Genomic DNA, 14,975 nt, shown 5'->3' with positions numbered 1-14,975 from the left:
AGGCTGAGAGGCAGTCGGACGGGCAGGCAGGCAGACGGGAGGAGGCAAAGGACGATTTGGACATGCTCATTCTAGGGCGCTTGGTTGCCTGCATCCAGCTCGTCTGTATCCTCAGAGTGGGTGAGTGATATTTGCATGAATTCATCTTTGGGTTTCAGACCAACTTTTCTCCCCGGGCTCCGGTGAGGTTTTCTCCCTCTGATCCCTTTTGCTTAGAGCTGCGGGCGCAATCACCGGCTCTTCCACACCGCGGACACATGCTGTCAACACCACGGGTGGGAACGTTTCTCCTACCCGTTTTTACCTCGGCCTCCCGCTGCCGTGCTCCGCGGATGCGCGGTACCCCCACGCCACCCCGGGCGCAGGCGGGTTGCTCCGCGGGGGGCTCGCCAGCCCACCCTGCCTCCGCTCCCACAGCGGCGTCTGCCGTGGGCAGCCCGCACCCGCGGGGGAGAGGGTGTGCGCCTGTGACAGGAGGGAGAGAGAAAATCCCCGCCAAGCAGTATTGACATCGAGCTTCTCCGTGGGCGTGGGGTATGAAATTTTACTTTCGCCTCTCGCATCAACAGTTTCGAAGAGAACCGGGGACGGGTGCAAAATTTCAGTCCAAAAAAAGACTCGTTCTCCTAGAACGGGCAACGTCAGTGATTGCCCCAAACCAGGGTATAACTGCTGCCTCGAAAAGAAAATACAAGTCGTTCATTCACGTGGGACACTGCATACCGAATATGGATTCATATATAGATTTTAGTAGGACTACTTACATAACCAAATTACTTTTCAACTCATTCAGATCTGTGCAACTGGAGCGCATCCTAAAACCCATGCAATGCTCTGTTATTCGGTATTATTATTATAACCAGCGTGAGTCAGTTGATGCTGTTTAGACGTGCCGTCTTAAATACTTCGTCAAATAAATATTAGGAGCTTAAGTGGTGGGTTTTGTATCGTATTGAATGATCGTTTTGAATTTATAAGCCTCTATCAAATAGATCACTAGAAAATACTAGTTCTTTGCTTGTATTTAAGTATGAGGAACTTAGGAGCTTCAGCCCATTATGTACAAAACCGGTTTTGCAATAGGTCTCTCGTGATAAAGTAGGCGCTAACCTAAATTTTTCACCCAATAGGTGGTGCTGCTTCTGAAACCATGAAGCTCTGTAAACAAAGATCGGTGTTAGGTTACTCGGAGTGAAAGCAATTTTGTACCAAGTTCTGCTAGTCGGAGGAAACTATTTTTTAAAATTTTGTCATGTGAAAAATATTTTTACCTCCTTTCCGAAAGTGTAGTGGAATAATTCAACTGTAAATGTGATGAATGTAACCTTTAATTAAAATGTATGATCTTTATAAGGGCATTAATAGCATTTTAATATAACTTTTAAACTAACCTATTTCTAAAAACGGGGTACTTATTCTAATATAATTCCCTTATACTGGTTTGGCAAAGAATGGCCTGTCATAAAACTTTTGATAAGTTTTCATAACATCTTTCTTGTGTCGCCAACCTGTTTCCTAAAATCGGATGTACTCCCAAGACTATTTAAAGGACAAAATTAGCAGGTGCTTGTATATGTGTGTGGAGGTATATGAAAACGTGTGAGTACAGATCAAGTGTACCACGATATGATCATAACGTAATACAACACAATTCAATTCTGGAGACTAGCTTCCATGTTCAGATGATCCTACCATGTTGCAAGCAATGTAAGACATAAACATAACTTTCCTAATGAAACCCATGGTTTTTAATAATTTCACCTCATGTCTTTTTAGAAATAAGGTGGTTTTGTATAATGTAATATTCAAATACATGGTCTGCATATGTATGTTATATTCATGAATTTAGAAGATCTGTCAGGATGGGAAAACAAGGTTTTTCACTCGCGCATGAGGTATAATAAAAGTGCAGCTACTTTTTTTTTTTCTCTGGACTGATACACTATTGTTCTCGAACCTGACCTGAAGGGGACACCCTTTCTAGATGTGATGGATGATTTGGTCTCAATGGTGGTTCATTCTGAAGACTCATGAGCTAGACTGCTCAGTGTGTTCAATGACATGATTGTTCCCAAAAATGAATACCCTGTACAGGTTATTAGACTGATTTAATCAGATTTCATTTGAATATGTTCCTCTTTAAGTATCTCTCCATAACTAAATATGCTCTCATCTGATAGTATTAGTTCATAGGAGTAAATATTTTGTTAGAATTTTGACATTATTTCCTTTTGTTTTTTCATTAAAAAAATACAATAAATGATTGCATACTACCAGTGTATGGTTCCTAGGGCTTGGTGAGAGAGGAGGACTGGGTTGGACAGGCTGGCTCTTACCATTAGGTATTTCTGGTATGGAAGAAACCGGACCCAGGGCTCTGTGAATGGGGTGTTGCTGGAGAGCGTGTCAGTCTCCCTTTGCATTCTGGAGACTACGCTTACTAGTTTGAGGCTAGGCAATGCGTAGGTCCCGGCCTCATTTGCTTGTAGTTTCAAAAAAATGTTGAGTTGTCAGCTGGTCACGTACAGAGCTCTACAGGAGGTCCTTTCTAATGAATCTATTTGGGAGTTTTGCTCCCAGAGTTGCCTCTGGGAGATTCAGCAGGAAAGTCGCAGTCTCATATGTGTTCAGAAAAGACGAGGCGGTCAAATCAACCTCACTGAAGAAAAACCTATTAGAGCAGACAGAGGCAAAAAGTTCTTTTGGGAATGACAAGACAGTGACAGTTCGTTCTCTGTGTTATTGAAGAACTGCTTAGGGGCTTGATTCTAATATCCCTGCTGCGATATGAATAGCACCTTCCTCCACAGTGTTGCTGAAGCCAAGTACTGATGTAATTATTTATGGAGGAGGGTATTATCTGAGTATTCTCAGTGAGTGCCATTCAGTGAAGTTCAATGGAACTACTTGTGGAGTGAGATGCTATTCAGTCACAAGTAAGGGCACATGAGAAGTCCTGTGTGATTATTCGTGGACACTACTGTGTAGTTAGAATAGGGATTTCCTATGAAGTTCTTTCTGTTACTAAAGGGGAAAAAACGCTGTGGACAATTCACTTGCTTTTTTACATTTTTATTTTAAATGGGAAATATCTGAATCTGTAATCTTCAGCCTGCATATATCTCAGGCTGAAGATATTCTTTGAAATTCTGACCCAGCTTACTGATGTGTTCCATACAGCATCCTGAAAGTCAATGGGGCGTGCCCTTTTTGTAGCTTTTGTCTCATTGTGCTTATGGAAAAAATACCTGGAGTCTTTTCAATAAGTAGACTATTTATGAATCTGTGTAGGCAAGAAGATGTTAATAGAAAAAGGAACATGTTTTAACAAATTACATTATAATTGTGGCTAAATTTGAATCAAAGAGGTGTAAATATTTAGGCAAGACTTAAAAAAATATTCCCTGCTCTCACTAGCAAGATGTGTGGGTAATTTCCGCAAATAATACAAAAAGTCTCTCCAAAATTAGCTCATCTACACCTTACTACTCTCACTGTCTGACCTCAACCAGGGTTTTGCCTTTCAAAATGCAGCTAATTAAACTATGAATTGTTTAATTAGTTGTGTCTCACTTTAATTTTTCACTATCTAGAAAAGATCTTTCTCTCATTTTTAGTTTGTTTCTGGCATCCCAGTACCATGACTTTATTCACACAAAAGTAGTAACGTTTCCCTAAATACTCTAATTTTTCTTATACAACTGACATCAGGACTGTATTTCCAAGCTAGCAGACAGCATACATCTCATGACCAACAAGAAAAGCAACTTCTCCGCACTCGTTATGGGACAGCCCCAATTAATAATAATGAGAATCTGAAGGACAGCATTGGCTCAGCTTTCTAAATCCAGTCACACTTTCTCTTCATTCTCACGTCCGCACATTTAGATTCAATAAGCCCTTTAGGCTGTTAAAGGACTATGGGATCAGATCCTTCTTTTTTGCACTAACCTCTTATTTTGGCAGTATTTTTGTGGGCCAGATGCTTGGCATACATCAAACTCAATTGTATCACAGTAATATTACTGTATATTATTTTTAAAGCTTCAGCATATCTTACACTTAAGATGACATGTTCCTGTGGATAATGATATATAGTTCCTATGGAGAAATTTAGTCCTGCCATAACTAAAACATAAGAGCTAAAACAAAAATAAGAATTTTAGGACTGTTAAACCATCTGTATGTTATGCATTTTTGTACCATAGAGATTGATATATACCAAAAATATAATATACAGTATGGATTTATTTTACATTCAAGTTCTAGCACATATGAAAAGTTGTGCAGAATGACATTTTAATACAGTATGGATTTATTTTACATTCAAGTTCTAGCACATATGAAAAGTTGTGCAGAAATGAATGACATTTTAAAAGTTAATGTCAGTGTAACCTAATATTTATTCAGCACACTAGTCTGTGGGACATATCTAAAATAGCTAAAGCTGTATTTTGCAATGTTTATTCAATACAATGTGTAAGGAAAGTTTTCTAAGTTGTATTTGGCATTACTTCACCTCTAAATATACTCTTCTATCTGAATTCCTGGAGAGAAACTAAATAATACATCTAAAATTACAGTGGTAATTTGAAAGTATTCTAATTATAATCTCGATTATAAATCAGGATGTTAATTTATAAATGCAGGCACTTGCCCATTTCTTAAGGAAGGCGATTTCCTTCGTTTTCTGTGCTCATCATTTAAGTGGTCACTGCCCACTATGAGTTCTCTAATTAGGAATTTAAGGGTGAACAGATTCTGTTCTTTCGCTGACAATTTCAATTCCTCTTCAAACGTGCCGTGCTTCTCAGTATTCCCTGTAGGGCCTGGAAGTCTGCAGCAGTTCCGGAGCCCCTCGCTCCCATTTAACAGCTCGATTCTCACAGCTTCGTGCACCATTTATGTGGCTTTCCTGTATGAGACATCCTTTGGCTATTCAATAAGCTTCTTTTCCCATAAAGACAAAAGTTACCTTTTTGAATACATGTCAAGGCTTCTGCATTAGAAAGATAAATCAACAGGAAGAAAAGGACTTACAGTATTAAATAAACAAAATCCACTAAATGAAAGATAGCAAATTTTTCAAAGAGGCTGGGACTCTAAATGAAACTTGGCTCCAGCAGGTTGTTGAGGAACTGTTGGCAGCAGAGTACTTTTGTAGGAAGGTAGGTGCAGGTTGCTTGTTGAATACAAATCACTGATGTCGGTCAATTCAGTCTTGAGGCTCAGGTGGAAATAACTGGAGACTTTAGAAACAAGGTGAGGGTTTATTTTACTTATTTTGCATCGCTGGCTGATACTATGGCACTATCTGGTTGAGGTGAAATAATAGACTTTTTAAGAAAAACAGGCACTGTGTAGAAGTGTCATGGATTATTCTAGATGAGGCATGCCTCTCAAAAGCTCCTATTGCCTTCTACTTCTTGCCCATACTTGACTTGGGTTTTCTTTGATCCACCAGAATTAGCTATATTTCACCCTAGAAATAAGTATTTTTCACTACTAATTGAAGACTCCAGGAGCTATTGTTTGAGTTAGCTAATTTCAGAAATGATTATTGTGGTAAAAGTCCCGCGGATGACAAAAATACTATCCTACATCTGTTAAGGAAGGCTCAGCACTGAAAGTAGGATGTCGGTGGAACTTAGGTGCCTGAACCCAAAATTTTAATTAAAAGGGTCCCTGACTCAGCTAGTACCTTTCAGGGCTTCCAGGGAAGCTTTCAGGCAGGTACAGTGCCTCTTCTGCATGTGCCTTACCTGACCCTATTATATGCATCTCAGTGCCTCTTTCCCTCCGAATTTTAATTGGGATTCAAACCCAAATGTTCTTTCAGATGACTTCCCTGATCCTTAAGCCAGTAAGGCTTCCCTAAATAGACACTGACAGGATCAGATGTCTTGATTTGACTGCTGTCACTACTTCTGTTTAAGACAAAGGACAAGGACATGGCTGTGCCACCTTCTCATGTCGTGGCCCAGTGACTGAAGCATTTTATCAAGGAAGGACAGTCTAGAGGGAAGACTTGTTCGGAGCTAAAGGGATCTGAACCTGAATCTCCTGTCTCCAAACATTAGGTTTTGTCAAATGAGAGGACTCTTCATACCTGTTTAAACTGAAGCATTTTTCCTTAAAAAAAGAAGAAAAAGAAAAAGGGGGTCAATTACAGGGAAGGACTAGGGAGAGAACAAATAACATCATTATGCCACTGCATGAAATCATAGCTAACCTACTTCTTAAATACTGTGTATGCTTATGTTCCCCTCATCTCAGAAAGGGCACAGCAGACCCAGAAAAAGTAAGAGAATGGCAAGAGGGTACCTCTTTTCAGGAATGACCAAATAAGCTAGGACTCCCTGTCAAGACCAAAGACAACTTAAAAGCTTGTTTTGCAAAGCATTATAAACTCACAAGTGATGGGAATAAATTCTTCACTAACTCTTCCAATACAAGAGCAAGGGGACAGCAAATGAAGGCAGTAGGAGACAGATTTACAAATAAATAAAATTAAACGGTAGTTCTTCCTGCAACAGGTGATAGACTTGTGAAACTCTGCTGTAGATTGCTCTGAGAGCGAAACGTTTTGAGGGGATACTAGGTAAGCTCTTGAAAGAGAAACCTACTGAGGGTTGCTAAGGAGATGGAAACCACATCCATTTCAGGAATTTTTGGAGCTGGAAAAAGAGCCTGGGAGAGTTTGCAAGGAAATTTTCAAGCGTATCACACAAGTTTTCCTTTTTCTTACTGTTCCTTAAGCATCTGCTTCAGGATTTTGGAGGCAGGACTCTGAATTCGTAGGATAGTACAGCAAGAGAGGAAATACGAGTTCTTACGGCTGCTCATACTCTATATTTCATTATCCACTTGCTAGATACAACGCATAAATCACTACCACTGCCTTTTCTCTGGTTGTGCTCTAAAAAGAGCAGGTTTTGCTCATTTCTTTGAAAGTTGCAGATACTTACTCTCAGAAGGGGATTCCAAGCTACACTTCTGAAGGACCCAACCTCCCAAAGATGGGCAGAGCTCAGATGCGTTTCCACCAACTCGGCGTTTTACATCAGCTGTCCTGGGCAGCTGAATGTCATTTGGGCAAGGCAGTTGCTTGTTATTGCACTCAGCTGCCTAGCTCACCTAAAGACAGTGTAGGAGCCTGAACTTCAAGGCTCTGGAGCCTACTGCTAGTGCCTAACAGGTGGGTGATTCAGCTAGATGCTATCTTGCATCTGGGCTTTTGTCTAAGTCAGGGCTGTCGAATCCATCATTTACACCACACCTTCAGATTCAGCAGCTGAAGAACAGGCTAGACGTGGCTTGGCTACTTGGCATGTAAAAAGCAACATTTACTTCTCTAGATTTTTATAGCATCCAGTTAGACACACAAGGTAACATATTTTTTTTCCTACAGCCCTTTATGTTTCACTAAACTTACGGACTGCAGAAAATTCTTTGTGTGATGTTGAAATATTAGAGATCCTACTTTGCAGATAGCATTCAGCAATGTGCATTTCTGTGTGAAGATATTGGGACTGCTTACCTGGCTAGTGAGACTTTTCATTAAGAGTTTTCAGGAGCAGTGTGTCCGTTAGTACTTTGGCTCTGAATTGTCATCCTCATTGCCAAAAGGTTTATGCTAGATACTGGGTTACCTGAAGACCAAAATACAAAGCAGGCAGCATTTGAAGAGGTATCCATCTTCGCTGCCTTATTTATCTGTTTGCTGAGATAGGATAACAGTAAAAGCAGTGAAGAGTTGGTTAAACAATAACATCAGAAAGGGTGAAATAAGAGACATCTAGAGTACTTGACTGTATTGAAATTGTGTTACAAAATTGGTCTTTGAAATGCTGTAAATACAGGATGCTGCATAAAAATAAATGAAATCAAATGTATCTTAGTGAATGAAGACATATGTCTCTGTAAATTCCCTAACAGAATTTGACAAAGAATTCCTGACTCATTTAAAATTTCCTTGGAAATCATGTCATGTTCTTTAATTGGGACAGGTTTTCTGGTCTTTTTTTAGTAGCTATCCAGGCCAAATTCAAATTTTTCCTTAAGTAAATGGAAGGATTTAGCAACTTCATTGGGATTTAGACTGGTTTGTATCATAGTTCTTCAAAACATGATTTTCCAAATGAAATGCTATTTTTCAAACTTGTCAAAGCCTTGCAAAAGCAAAACTTGTAGTGTTCTGCAGGGGCAGCTTATATTGAAGAAACTGAAAGCTTTTTGAAAGCTAAAGCAAGTATTTTGAGGAAAAATGAAGCCTTTAAAATCAGTGTTTAAAAAAAGACTTGATTCTTCAATTGCTTTATATGCTGAACTCCATGATTTCAGCAGAAGTTCCCAAAAAGAAAAACATCTGCTTGCTTAGACTAAATAGCTAATGATCAGAGTAACATCTGGCTTTATAAAGGTGACCTAACATTACTCCAGGCAGTTTGTCTTCTAGCTCCATCCCCAAACTGACAAACTGTGTTTCAACCTTTTCTAGCCATTTGGAAAAATCATTTTGTTCCAAGTGTATGTCAGTTGTTTCTATCATTTCCTTTTGTAACTCTTATTCTGATAGGTGTGTGTAAGTATGGTAATTAACAAATTTGGCAGGCTGGGACTTCCTGGGAGGCTTAGGAGCCTTCTGCCAGCCCCCTGGAGCACTGCTGTTAGGTGTGTGGGACACTTCATGTCACGCGGTGCACTCACCACACAACCCATCCATCCATCGTCTGCACAGAGTTTGGGGTGAGTCCTGCGTGGTCTGTGCCTACTTCCTTCTTTGTAATCTTTGATTTTTGGACAGTAGCTTTGCATTTCATGTATCTTGCAATGTTGCAGAAAAATCCCAAGGAACCAGGTTGTCTTTGGGGGTTTTTTGTTTTGTTTTGTTGGGGTTTTTTTAACACACTTTAGGTTTGTGTTAAAAAAACTGTATCACTGTAGATACACAGATGACAGTAGGACTACTTCTGGCTCATATCAGTGGAACTGTGTGTGAATAAATCCTGGATAAGCATCAATGAGAAAAAGATCCAGGAGAGCTATTTAAGTTTTAGGGTAGTGCTGACACAAAACCAAATGGATATAAACTGGCAATGTGCAAATTTAAGGTGAAAATTAGAAAAAAGTTCCTAACCTTTACAGCAATGGGATTTTTGGAAGGTCTTTCTAATGGTAATAGTAGGAGCAAAAAGCTAACCTATTTTTTTTAAAGAATAGAGTACCATGTTTTTTGCAAGATCCTGTGGCTCCTGCAGTAGGAGAGAACCCCATCAACGATCTAGGAGTCCCTGTCAGTGAGTACCATGGTACAGTTTCAACAGTGCTAAATAAGAAAACTGAGCAGTGTGCACGTGGCTGTGCCAGCCAGCTGCCCGCCGCTGAAACAACATAAAACAGTCATTCCTCATGACGGACTGATACATTTGTAAGCTGAGGTACTGGGGACTGAGTGGTTACTTAGCATCTCCAGTACCACTCAGCATTTCAAACTGCACTGAGTAGTAAAACATCGTAAGTCTATCCAGGAAAAGCAATAAAGTCTAATATAAAGTCAGGAGACTTAAAAATGTACATTTTGAGTTTAATTGTTGTATTTTGAGGCTGTTGACAGTTTGCTGTTTTAAATAAGATTACTCGTACAAGCACAAGGAAAGAAACCTCCTTTAAAGAAACGTATTTGAAATCTCATGTGGTTGTATGAATTCAGGAGCTGGGGGTTTGGTTAAAATACTAGCCATTAGAAGATCTTTGAGAACTGGCAGTGCTCTCGCTTTCTCACATGATACGACCATAGGAAATTTCAATTCATTATATTTCAGTGTCAAATTTTATGTTGGCTGATTTCTGAGAGTATTTTCAGGCTCATCCGCCCTTTTCTCATTAATCCTCTCCGTGTCCTCCTCTCACATCTTTTCTCATTAATCCTTGCCGTGTCCTCCTCACATTCTCATATAAATGGTTTGGCCTCCCTGGCAGCCCTGTGAACTCTCTCCTCACCACGTGCACGTTTCTCCAAAGGCACAGGCAGTTACGTGTTAGTCTACAAAATTACTCCTGCAACTTTGTAAGGGTCCTCCTTGACAGGTTTCTGCCCTCCTTTTAATGTGTATTTCTTACATATCTGATACAATTCCTCTTTGCTGTTTCTTCCTGTATTTTGTATTATCACTAACTTTCTCCCCTTCTTTATTTGGGATGAAGAAAAAGGGATTCATATTTTTCTTACTGCTTTATCTGTATGGTAAAAAAAAACCCAAACACATACATCAATATAATATGTATTAGAACTAACCAAACAGTGGATAAAAAAAATGTCATTTCCTTTTTTTTTTTCTCTGTGAGTTTTATTTTCTGCACAGTTGTCTAATCACTTACTGAAAGGTTTAGTTTTTGGTATCTCTTGATGAGAGAGAGGAAAGAGATTTCTGTATTTAACATATATATATTTGAGCAGAGGTCAAGTCAGTATTATATCAAACAGAATTAATTCAGGAATACTTAGACTAGAAATTATTCTTTTAATCCATTAGTGAAAAATGCATCCATACAAAAAGATTATGGGAAGCTATTCTTTAATCTGAGTATTTTTCAGTCTTTTCTGGTTTGTGCTATCCATTGTGGGATTTGTAACGCATGAATCAGCAGAGAAAATATGTTTCGATGTGGCAGTAGTCTTCACTGTCTGTATGGGAAATTCCAGCCTTTTGTGTGAGGTGATAAGACTGTGCTACAAAATCTGCTAAAGATTTGTCTGAGTAGTGGCTATACTGATGGAGGGAGAGATGACAACAGGAACGGATATATACTGTTCATTAGGAATATGTGCACATCTTAAATGATCTGATTAGCTTTTGCAACTATTTAAATGTTTACAGTAGGAAAAGAGATTCATCGTATTAAAACAAATTGCAAGTGCAATTTAGAGCAGATTAAAAATACCCTTATTGCCCTGCTGAGTGGGAAAAGACAGGTGTAGCTAAATCAGGTGAAGCTAATAAGGCGGTGATGCATAATGGCTAGTTTCAGGTTACATGCAGTTGAGTGAAACAGAATAAAATGTATATGGAGCAACCAGAAAATATAGTCTTGTTTCTGGTGAATAAGGTAATATGAATTAATCAGCTTTTTCTAACATGATCTACACATTCTGTCATAATCGTAAACAGTGCATTTGAATAAAACTGTAATCCAGATTTTCATGGAAAAATTATAATTATTGAGGGGTTTTGTTCATTAGTTAAATTCCTTGGACGTGCAAGAGTTTTTCTAAACATATGAAACCCTGGTCCCCTGAAATCTGTTGTTCACTTGAAAGCAGCAAGAAATTTGACCCACTCAGAGTAGCTTTACGGTTAGATCAGATAAGAGATTTAGTCACCTTGCAGTGGAACTCAAAATGCTGGGTTAGGCACCCTGCTTGCCATGTACAGAGCATGAGACTTATAGGCACCTAGACTGGGATTCATGGCAGCCAGCATGTCCAGTGCTGGGACATGCAAGCCTGGCTGGTAAAATAAAGATCAGTGTAGATAAGAAAGTATAAAAAAGTAACAAACTAGGAAGTGCCTCTTAGGGCCACATATTGGGAATACCTATGCTGAAACATCTTATTTAGATGGCTAGACCAGACAAAAAATATCTTGGAGTTCGGAATTGTTGATCTTACTACTCCTAAAACAACCATAAGATGTTGATACTGGATACTTCTCCTAATCATCTAATAGTACAACATTTGCCAAAGAAACAGGAGATGGCAATCCTAAACCCTTTCCCATGTAAGGGGGTTTGAACCACAGCCGTGGAGAGCAGTATTATCCACAGGATGACAGAGCACAGCAGTTGAGAGTCGGCAACAGTGCTGATCTGTACCCAGGGTGAAGATGGGAACGGTAGAAAAGTTGGAAAGAGAAAACCTAACTATTCAGTCTAATGGGTGAGATAAGGTGGTCCAGCGAAGCATTTCCAGGTGCCGGACTAGACTTTTGCCCTCCTTTCTTCGCTGTGCCCCCCCTACCCTGCCGCAGAAGCAGCAGCTGCTGCCCTGTGCAAGCAGCAAATCCCTGGTCTACTTCTGCTGTGGCTCCCCCCCATCTCCCCCCACCACATCGCCCCACGTTGCCGTCTCTCTGTGGCTGCAATAGTACATCTCTCTGCTGGGATGGATGCAAATGTGGACAAAGGCATTTGGCTGCAGAGGCAGCCTGTACTGCTGGAAGTGCCACTCTGTCTGCGACGGGGGTTAGGAGGCAGGCCAGAAAATATGTTCTGTAGGCTGGATTAAAGCCTTGGGTCAGCAGTTGGACCATGCTGGGTTATGTCTGTGAAAGGAGTGAGACATGGGGTTCCAGTCCCTGTCAGTTTGATTATTTCTGTCTTTTATCTAGCTGCTATCCAATGTAAAAAACACCAGGATTTCTGTTGTCTCCTGTAGTTTTGAAACCTGCTGAAGAATGCTGCTGTATCTCCTGGATGGGTCGGTCTGATGCTTATCTAGGTCTTCTGGGCATCTCTAAATAGCCACCTACTTTACCCCTGATCCATGAAGTCTGTGCATCTTTCAGTCTTGGACCATTTCCTATTTTTTTTGTGTTGCAGAAACTGAACCAGTTAGACACAAAAGTGTATTGTATCTCTCCCAGATAAGAAAACTGTGCAGCTGTATCGTTAGTCTGCGTAAGAAACGTATGCATTTGCACCACCCCTGTTGGAATAGCAGGAGATTTTCTGCCGCAGGCAGGTATGGCAACTGAGTGAGCAACAGCTGCAGTGTCCTGGAAGAAAATACAGCATGTGCTCCTTTTTGTAGCAAATCAGCTGTTTTAGATGGCATAGAGGCAACAGATTCATTTCCCCGGTGAGTCACTAAGCCTCCCTAAAGCCCGGTACCTCCAAGGCTTTCAGCTGAGGTGGAGCATATTACACCGCTCCCAATACAGCCAAAACCTTAAAGGCTTAGTCAAACCCATAATTAATTAACGCTTGTGTAACACTTAGAAGATATAACTCACTAGATGAGCACTAAGGCTGTTGCTAATGATTTTAAATCTACGAAGCAACTTCCTAAAAACCTTTGAAATTGGCAATTATAATGTTCTGTCTTAGATGGAAAAGCTTTGATCACTCCAGAGCAGGAAATAAATGCATGACTTAAACTGGAGAGGTACAGTGACAGAACAGCGGCAAACTGCTAAACACACTGATGTGGCAGAGGGCCAGAGGAAGATTTGCTGTTGCTCCTTCCAAAACTCGATTTGAAGCCATTTCAGTATTCTGTATTGCATAAATGACTGTGAAAGGCCTAGGAAGTCTGCAGTTGCATGTACTTATGATCTGAAGATAAGACTTAATTGGAGAATTTATTTTCGTGCCCTTTTCACTTTTTTAATGTCTATGCAATTATAAGGCTACATTCTGATACTTGCTAGAAATGAACGTAATGAAAATATTCTGACCTGTCCTATGTTCCAACCTAGAATGCTTTAGTAAGTATAAAAAAAAATTATAAGATTTAAAAAAAAAAAAAAAAAAGTGTCTGAAAGCCTATTGTTTTCTGTTCAAGGGTAGGAATATTTTGTAAAGAAACTATCTAACTGCAGTCTAGAAGCTCAGTTTTGCCATCATATTTTCCAAGGGCAAAATATGTGAAGCTGTCTTCTTTGCTTGACTAGTGCTGGTTGTGGGTTCAGCAATGACATCCACCAAACTGTTTCCCTAACTTACTCAATTTTTCATGAGGTGATTAAAATTTAAGAGGTTCTTTGGTATAAAGCAGTGTAGTCTTTGCTTGTAAACTTTCTACACTTCCTCAGATAACTTCCAGTTATTCATGGATAGAAGAAAGAAAATAAGAATATTTTAAGAAAATTAAAAGGCATTATAGAAAGACTCTGTTTTTAAGGATGTATGGATATTTTTAAGCCAGTGTAGTGCTGTCACATGCAAATAATGTGTACCTGTTGAAGGCATCTTCAGAAACATTTTATTCACTTTGATTAATTGCTTAATAAATTCTCCCTAATAGATGTTTGAGTAAGTAAAAAATACTCTTCAGGTTGCTTCTTGAAGGAACAAATATTACTGTAATGGTTTTATATCATCATAACAAAATAAAGTTACATCCAAGTAAAACGAGGGCAAAAACCTATCTCACTAATTGTCTGTAAGCTTTCCACTGATGGATTAAACGTTAGTACTATGCCTATTGATGCAATACCAATATACTTCAGAAAGTTTACAAACATTTGAGAAATATATAACTAGTTATGGGAAATATAGCCATTTAAATGACACATTATACTTACTTCATTCCATGAACAGATTAATCCTCTAACTGGGCTTTTACACGTGTTGGATATGTAAACAAAAATGGGATCTGAGGTTAAACTGACATGTGGAGATGCTGTATAATCAGAAAATTGCTATCATTTGTTATTTATGTATCGATGACATCTAAGTGCATTTGTCAGTGATCAGGGTTTCATTGCATAAGGTACCATATGAACACAGAGCAGGAATATGACACTTACCCTAGGGAATTTAGAAATAAAATAAAATACAAAAAGAGAAGCTGATGGGACAGGGAAGACGGGAGGAGCTGCTAAGAAAAAATCATATATTAGTCAGTATAAAAATCAGTTGAGTTGGTGAAGCAGCAATCTGTCACGTCTTTTCTAGCTGTTTCTGCGAGTGAGGTTTTCAAAGAGGTCTTGAACGGGTCTGTCTCAGTTCCTCATCTGTAAGGTAGAGGTAGTAATACTTTACTCAAAGGTGTTTTGTGTGAACAAGAGCATGTTCGCATTTCTGAAGCTCTTTCAAGAGAAAAAAGCTTAGCTCCAAGTCTTATGTTATAGCGCAGAGTCCCTCTGCGAGGAAGTTATGGAGGTAGCCTTTGCAGTCTCCGCAGGACCTAAAGCGTGCATGCAGGCAGGTCAGTTTGTAGTCACCTGGAGCCCCTGGTGCAGCCCCTTGCG

At 39.5% G+C, this 14,975-nt stretch overlaps 1 protein-coding gene across 1 annotated transcript in view; it reads left to right on the top strand.

The window, feature by feature from the left end:
- The first annotated feature begins 8 nt into the window (after positions 1–8).
- PTPRZ1 (protein tyrosine phosphatase, receptor type Z1) overlaps positions 9–14,975 on the top strand; it is a 148,739-nt gene continuing 133,772 nt past the window's right edge. Inside the window, exon 1 of the mRNA XM_009286803.1 lies at positions 9–120. Coding sequence (XP_009285078.1) covers positions 63–120 — 58 coding nt within the window. The 5' untranslated portion in view covers positions 9–62. The remainder of the gene's footprint in view (positions 121–14,975) is intronic.

Source organism: Aptenodytes forsteri, unplaced genomic scaffold (assembly GCF_000699145.1).
Source record: "Aptenodytes forsteri isolate BGI_AS27 unplaced genomic scaffold, ASM69914v1 Scaffold166, whole genome shotgun sequence".
Lineage (NCBI taxonomy): Eukaryota > Metazoa > Chordata > Aves > Sphenisciformes > Spheniscidae > Aptenodytes > Aptenodytes forsteri.
Note: the sequence above shows the minus strand (reverse complement) of the source record. Positions and strands in the feature narration are given on the sequence as shown.